The 8,798-nt window shown below is 30.6% G+C and overlaps 1 protein-coding gene across 1 annotated transcript in view; it reads left to right on the forward strand.

Moving 5' to 3' along the window:
- The first annotated feature begins 3,097 nt into the window (after positions 1 to 3,097).
- Positions 3,098 to 8,798, forward strand: part of LOC108764798 (short/branched chain specific acyl-CoA dehydrogenase, mitochondrial) — an 11,383-nt gene continuing 5,682 nt past the window's right edge. Inside the window, exons 1-3 of the mRNA XM_018513184.1 lie at positions 3,098 to 3,373; positions 5,480 to 5,594; positions 5,704 to 5,804. Coding sequence (XP_018368686.1) covers positions 3,338 to 3,373; positions 5,480 to 5,594; positions 5,704 to 5,804 — 252 coding nt within the window. The 5' untranslated portion in view covers positions 3,098 to 3,337. The remainder of the gene's footprint in view (positions 3,374 to 5,479; positions 5,595 to 5,703; positions 5,805 to 8,798) is intronic.

Genomic DNA, 8,798 nt, shown 5'->3' on the forward strand with positions numbered 1-8,798 from the left:
TATATATATATATATATATATATATGAATATTTATGTATGTTCATACATATTTATACATATTATTGTATGAAACATTTGTCGTTATACAATGCCATTTAACATACATATATAAAAATATTATTGCTGATTTGGTAATGCAAAGATTAGAGAAGATGACATTGAGTATGTTTAAGGAGATCATGTTCTTTTTTATTATTGATATGTCGATGACCTATGCGTTGCGGTTCCATCATCTGAGGTTTACACTTTTCTAGAATGTTTTAATTCGTTCTACCTGCGTCTAAAACTTACCCTGGAGATTGGTGACAACTCACTAAATTTTCTTAACGTTAAAGTGACGATTAAAGATAATCTTTTAACTTTTGACTATCATAAACCTAGTTTCTCGGGGAGATTTTTAAATTTCTTCTCTAACCATCCATTATCTCAGAAAAAGGGTGTAATGATCAACTTGATGGACAGAGCTATTTTACTGTTGAATTCTAAATTCTACATGAAAAATTTGACACTTATAATAAACATTTTACTGAATAATGATTATCCACTTAAACTTATCTTTGACACAATTAATAAGAGACTAAAAAACATCAGAGTCAGAAACGCAACACCGGCTGGTCGAGCTAATAATAACGTTGATTTTATCATGGTTTACAATACCTTTTATTCCATCTTTAACAGAGAAATTTAATCAATTCAATATTATAGGAATGACATTAAAGTATCATTTTATAGTTCGAATAAACTACAGAAATACATTAAAAGGTACATAAAGACCCTCGTCCTCGCCTGTCTAAAAATAATGTAGTTTACAAAATTAATTGTAATAATTGTGACGCATTGTATGTAGGACAGACAAGTAGACAGCTAAAAACACGAATTGCTAAGCATCGAAATCGTATACGGTGGAACACATTTTCCGGTTCGGTTATAACCGAACATAGATTAGATAACGAACATGATTTCGATTGGAACAATATTGAAATTCTTGATGAAGAATCATGTTACAACAAGCGGTTAATTTCTGAGATGCTTTATACTAAAAAACAGAAGATAGTCTTAATTTGCAAACTGACAATGAGGGCTTACATAAAGCATACATTCCTATTGTAAACAAAATCTAACTTTGCGTTGCCAAAATCACGCTAGTTTAAGTATGTTTCTGTTAGTCAGTATTTATCAGTCACAACAGTTATATATTTTTAATTTTATTCCTGGACTGTGTCTACATCTTCATATTTTATTTAACGATTATTTATTGAAGAATACAATTTTATATAATTTATGACTGTGGAATATACATTATGACTAAGATTATATATTATTTATTACTACACTGATTATATATAATAGAAAGTTGACGAGTATCATATCATCAAATTATATATTTTTTGACATATTGGTGAATGTCCTACCGAGGTGACGTATTTACTTGCTTTTTATTTGATGTTAATTAAAAATTTATAATTTTATTAGAACGTCATGAAATTTTGTTCAATCGGTCTTCCAACCTTTTGGCGAGTAATTTCGATTCCTCTGTCTAACGTTCGATTGGTTCATACGACATGCGATTATAACGTATATTTTTGTCATATTCAACAATATTAAATGATAACATCTTTATATGTAAATATCTAAAGAGGGTCTAATTCAAAGACCGAAACATGTGATATTTCGTTTTTTAATATATAATTTAATTTGGTATTGACTCTTATATGTCTTATTATCATATTTATTTTGTAAAAAAATAAATTGCACACATTAAAGGAATTTTAAAAAGACTTATAAATAGTCATTGAAACATTCATCGTCACTGCGATAACATTTAAACTTTCGAAATATTTTGTTGAAAATGTCATCGTTATCGAGACCCCCGACAGCTATGTATAAAATCGGAGCAAATATATGTTTCACTCATCGAACAAAAAAAAACGTTGAGAGAATACTTATAATCAGCGCAAGGATTATTTTGACAACTACATCATAAAAAACATTTTTTTATATTTATCTTAAAACGAATCCTTATTAAAATTTTTGTGTTAAATTTTTTAACATATCTGAGTATTAATTTAATATAACGTGATTGTGTTATTTGAACATTTCGTGTTAAATTAAAATTTAACATTTCTCAGTGTTAAAATAACACACTTTATAGGTAAGTAAACAAATAACATACAAATGATGTAGTTTTAAAACATAAATTCTAAGAATAAATAAATAAAATGTGTGTGTTAATTTAATATATTATAATTATTATAAATGTTAATTTTATCAAAGAAATATGTTCTGTACAGCTAGATTATATGTAAATATGTATATTTTACATGTAAAAAAGGTACAGATATTTTGTGTTATTTTGTCTTTGTAACAATAAATGTCTGTTAAATCTATTATTATTATATGTTATAAATATCACAGAGGCACATCGCCTAAATTAAAAATGTAAAATTAGCGTTTCAGTTAAATTTAATAATAATGTCATAAATGTGTCAATTTAACTTAAAATTTTTAAATTGTATCGAAGTGCAGTTACGCTTCTTATGTTAATTTTTTACATAATATTTGTGTTATTTTCTAACATATTCATCTTATGTTAAATTAACACAAAAATTTGAGACCGTTTGGGACATGTGAAATGTGTAGTCTATTTAAACAGAAAAAAATATCCAACAATAAGAATTTGATACAAACATTCATTGAAATGATATTTCAAGCCAATTTAAACCACTTCAATTCAATTAATTTCAATTTAGAATAACAGTATATGGACACGTCATAACGCACAAGTAAACGAAGGGAGGAAAGAGCACGGATGGAACAAATACCCCAAGCAGACAGGTAGCTCTAGGCCAGAATTTCTTCATTGCACAACAACCTGTTTTGGTCGTATGAAAAGAATGGCTGCGTTCAGCGGACTCAACAGTTGAGTGAGCGTTTATTGGTATATTCTTTTAGATCAGCATTTTAGATCTGGAAGAATACACTAGGTCTGTTTTCTGTGGCTGAACTAGTGTACACTTTTGGAACTTAAAGTGAGAAAGACATATGTTTGATATTTGTTTAAAGCGAGAAAGAGAGTTCTAGTGCAGGAACAGAAAACAGACCAACTAATAGCAGCAAGCCCTCACTTAACTGTTAAGTCCGCTGAACGCAGCCAATCACTCGCGATCGGCTTCGCTCGACTGACAAGGAGGCGTCAAAGAAGGTCGGTCTGACGTACAATAAATTATCTCGCTCAGTATTAACTCGGCCTGCGAACTGTGAACAACACATTCATCAATCCTTCGTATTTTCAAGGACTCTTCCGAGGAACTATAGACGAATTCATATAGACGAACGATGAACGCATCAGTTTTAAGATCAGCCTTCCGCGAAGTACGTAAGCTTGCATAGCCCTTTCTCTTTATCCCATTAAATTTAGTGAGTTTTCTAAAACTAAATTGCTTTACTTTTTTTTCAAAACGATCAAATCCAAGATTTCAACCCGGAACATGTGATTGCTTATTTGTACATACCACATTATACGCTATTTTACATAACTTATCCGCTCGTGACCAGCGGTTGCTCGAATTCACTTATATTTCTTTTTCTACAAAGCATCTTGCAATGTTCGCAGTCGCGATGAGTAAATTAATTTCTCCAATTAATTTACTATACATTACTCGCAAAATATACTAAAATGCCGGATTTTATGTAAATTTTATGTGTTTACGTATTGTATATAAAATTTTGTGTAAAGTTACGAGAGAAACAAATATGCACACATTTCGTAACTTATCTATACCTATAGTTGTAAAATTGTTTTTTCTATCGTTTAAATTATCAATATCTTTTGCCGTTTTGTATTTCACCATTTTATCAAATCGACCCTACTGAAAAAAATCATGTTACAACGTTACATGATGAAATCATGTAATTAAAACATGTAAGTTTTTTAAAATCACGTAATTTGAAAAATCACGTGGTATTAAAAATAATTTCATTCATCATGTAATTTTATAGTTATTGAATTTTAAAGAATTGAATGATAGAAATAGAAAAAAGAACATGTGATTTTTCAAATTACGTAATTTTAAAAAATTACATACTGATTTGGAACAATTCATTTGGAGTATTCGGTTGCATTTTCCACTGACGAATCAAAGATGAAAACAGCAATAAAAAAAATGTATTCAACTTATTTCGAAAATGTTTTATTTTCCTTACTACTTCGTATATTGTGCGTTATATATTTTTACGCGTTATATAATGTATGGAATAATCACCCGCTTATTCTCTTTATGAATATGACGTTCAGTTTATGTAATTGAACACGCAAAGTAAGGCAAAGGAGCCACGCTTGTTCATGCTGTACAATATTTATATATTTATAGTAGACAAACTATTATGCAAACATACAGACGTTTCGATCTTTTCACATCCTCAGTGAGAAATAACAATGGAATCGACATCGAATCGATCGACGTCGAAATCATCGAATTGATGTCGAATCGACGTCGATTCGACATCGATTCCATTGTCATTTCTCACTGGGTCAGGTCCTCTTCAGTGTAATAAAATTAACGCTACTATTTTACATTTCAAAATCTTCGTAAGATCGAGATCATACCGAGATTCCTACACTCCGAACATCTTCAATTGTCATAAATGAATTTATCCATAATCCCTTGTGGCGAACGTTAAGACCATGGCACACAAACAATTTAAGGCAGTAAGACGTAACATTTGTTCGCGTCGCATGCTCCAACATGTTCCTACTTCCTTCAATCGTAGCTCCTACTCACTTAAACGCGCTTGTTAGAGTGAATAGAAACTATAGTAGGAACATCTTGAAGCATGTTGCAGTATGTGACGCGAACAAACCTGTAAGCAGTAAGGAAATCAACATAGGCCTGTTCTTTTTGGCTGAACTTTTGCACCAATTCATCTTTCTTCCTCTTCTTTTCTCCTGGAGAGAAAAGGAAGAAAGATGAACTGGTGCAAAAGTTTAGCCAAAAAGAACAGGCCTCTTGTTGGATTGGCTACTGCTTACGTTATGGCCTTACGAACTCTACCGTGATTGGTCAATTCGCTTATATTTTACTGCTGAAGTTTTTGTGTGCCTTAGTATATGTCAGTGTAGTATCAACATGAAGTATCGAACGCCCGAGCATCCCAACTCTTAAGATCTTGTTATATGTTATGACTTGGATGTGTATAATTTTTGTATTTATTGCTTTATCAAAAGTAGAAATGTATAAATTGTCTTAGATGATTCACTTAATCTAATCTTAAGAATTCATAGAGATAAAGACCCTCTGACAAACACTATAATGTTTAGTACACTGAATACATTCATTTTCTACATGTACTAACAAGTTTGTCTTTAGCACAGACAGAACAGAAAATCCATCCCTTAATATGTGATTATAACAAATATATTTTTCCTACACGATACATAATTAAATGAAACGGTATTTAGAAAACGTACATGTTTTGCAGATACCGCAAACGCTGATGCGAACGCGGAAAGTACATTTATGTGCATTAAGACTTAATTACCATCCAGGCCCTTTGACGCAATTTACGGATGATGAACTTATGATGAAAGAAACCGGTAAGTGTCTCAACCTCTCTTCCTGTCAGAAGTAAGTGATAAAGATCGCAGTCGATCTATAAAACCTGTTTACTATCTTACTATACATATATCTTTTGTATATTCATAGTTGCTAAACTGGCTAAGGAGGAGATCGCTCCTGTCGTCCAAAAAATGGAAAAGGAGGGCAAGATAGATGACGGCGTTTTAAAAGTGTTATTCGAGAATGGCGTAAGTGATGGAACAAACAATTACTTAAAATTTAGATTTACATATCAATTAAAGATGATAAGATGTAGGATACCCTGTATACAAGATATCCTACATTTTATCATCTGTGCTATTCCTGAAAAATGTTCCAATTCGTATATGCTGCTATGAGTGAAAAGACTTTCCGCTTTCCGATAACCTCTACTAATTATATAATGATACAGCAAACATGTGTTGAAATAGGAAACTTGATGCTGGTTGTTGGAAAGCAGGAAATATGCTTCTCTGTGTTCGTACTCTTATACTATATGATTGTATATATATATGTATACGGTCAAAAAAAAATTCTAATTAAATTTAAAAATCGGATAGAAAAGAATACATTCTCAGTATGTATTTAAATAAGTAATATCAAATAGAGGAGAACACGGTAAACATGGAGCTATAAAGAGTTCAAATGAGCATTCAAGTGAACGTGTTAAAGTTATTGAATTGGTCGTAATTTATATTTATGTACAGCTGGTCTCGCCACTTGTGCGTTTGTCTCGCATGGAAAACACTCAATGCGAGACTCGTTTGACAAGTCTTCTACTAATAGAAAAAAATCGATATTCTAACTGATGCGAGAATAAGAAAAAAACATCAAAAAAATTGATAATACTTTCCCAATGATGTTCCTGAATTTCTTATTAACATTCCTGGTGAAAACTTTTCTCAGAATTTTTCATATAATTTTTCAGAATTTCTATATAATTTTTCAGAATTTCTATATAATTTTATAACTTTCTCACATTTTTTATACGAATTAGAACACTTGTCAGAAAAGCTACATTTTTTTCTCAGAATTTTCCATTTATGTTAATTGAAATATTGTAAGAGAAAGAGAGATTTCTAAGATTTTTTATAAGTATAATTTCTGATGAAATGTTATAAAATCTAAAACATTTAAAACTATTTTTTTTAAATTATGAAATGAGAAATCTCAGAATATTTTAGAATTCACTTGTACAAAAAATTCTGAGAGATGTAAACTTTCCGAATATTTCAGAGTATTTCTGAAAAATGTTCCAATTCGCATAAAAATTATAAGAAAAATTTTCACCAGAGATGATTTGAAAAGAAACTATTAATTTATCGCAAATGCGTGTACATTCGCTCATATTAGCCTTAAATTGAATTTATAGATAATATTTTGTTTTCGTTGGCATAAAGTGTGTGTGTGTGTGTGTGTGTGTGTGTGTGTGTGTGTGTGTGTGTGTGTGTGTGTGGATGTGGATTATCTAATAAAAAATCTAAGATATTCTCTCTATATTCATCAATCGATTTTAACAAAAAGTTTTTATCTAGAAAACTCTCTCTAATTAATTGCAAATTTCGATAAGTAAAATGCATTTACATTAATTCTACTGAAAATTATGTGTTTATCTGACCGAGAATATTGCATAAATGTGATAATATCGGCAAAAACATGTTTGTTATTAATCGCGTAAAAGCGTAAATACAAGTGACGTACACAAAATAAATAAGAAAAATCGGAAAAGAAGATAAGTTCCTTGATTATAAGCTGTTCAAAGATAAGATATTCTTTATTGCGTTTAGATATCTTTTAACATTTGCATATACATACATTAAGAATACTTTTTATTTTACACGTACATAAAGATAATCTTTATACAACTCCTATAGTAGGGAAATGTATTTTAACGATATCTTTGTTTTGTGCAAATCGTAAAGCCGACTTTTTCTTCTAAAATTTAAACATGCAAATATGATGTAAATATGAGAAACGAAGAATCAGACTTTTGTTTTACGCGATTTTTGTTTTATGCGTTTTGTTTTACGCGAACGGTACTTGAACAAAGTCAACCTTGAAAAATTTCTTATTATGTTCTTGTTAGAAGAAAAACATTAATTCTATAGACAATAATAAAAAAGTCGCACTAGATTACTATTACTAAGTAAAAACAGCGTCAAATACGAAGGTTAAATGTCTTTCGATGCCTAATAATAATTTTATGTAAATTTTAAATACATTTATCATTTTTATATAAACTGCGCGTCGATTACTATTGCATTTGAAATACAATCACAAACTAAAGCTGAAATATTAAAATCACAAATTAAATTTATTATCAATTTAATAATGACGCTAACAAAAAAAACATCTTAAAAACCTACGAAAAACTTGCAAAAAATATCATCCGGACCATGAGATGGGTATCAAGATGCTTTGAATTGTTTCGAATATATCATGAAAAATACGAATTAATTTGAATACGATTTGAAATTATACAATCTTAAAAATCTTTTGAAGGTTTTGAATATTTTGAAAAATTTTGAATGTTGTGAAAAGTTTTGAATGCTTTAATAAATTTTAAAGAGAATAAAATGTTAGAGAGTAATTTTAGTTTAATTTTAGAGAGCAAAAAATATTAAATAAATAATTACGAGGGTCGTCTGAAAAATTTTGAGCCTAACACAGAAACAAGTAATTTTTCGGTCAAATTCAATTTTATTTTTTCACATAGTCTCCTTTTAAGTCGATACATTTTTTCCAGCGATGCTCCCACTCCTTTAATCCATTCAAATAATACTGAGCGTCTCGCTTTGCAAAATAGGCGTCTACGGATGCGATGACCTCCTCGTTCGATGAAAATTTCTGTCCTCCGAGCCAAACTTTGAGCCTAGGAAACAGAAAAATGTCGCTGAGGGCCAGATCTGGTGAATACAGTGGATGGTCAATTAATTCGAACCGCAATTCGTGAATTTTTGCCATAGCGACCGCCGAAGTGTGAGACGGTGCGTTATCTTGATGGAACAGCATTTTCTTCTTTTTCAAGTGCAGTCGTTTTTTCTCAATTTCTGCCTTCAGCTTGTCAAGCAATGATGGGTAGTGCGCCCCTGTTATTGTTTTACCGTTTTCAAGATAGTCGATCAACACAATTCCATGATTGTCCCAAAAAACAGTCGCCATCACCTTTCCCGCCGATAAAACCGTCTTCGCTTTCTTCGGAG

This window comes from Trachymyrmex cornetzi, unplaced genomic scaffold (assembly GCF_001594075.2).
Source record: "Trachymyrmex cornetzi isolate Tcor2-1 unplaced genomic scaffold, Tcor1.1 scaffold452, whole genome shotgun sequence".
Lineage (NCBI taxonomy): Eukaryota > Metazoa > Arthropoda > Insecta > Hymenoptera > Formicidae > Trachymyrmex > Trachymyrmex cornetzi.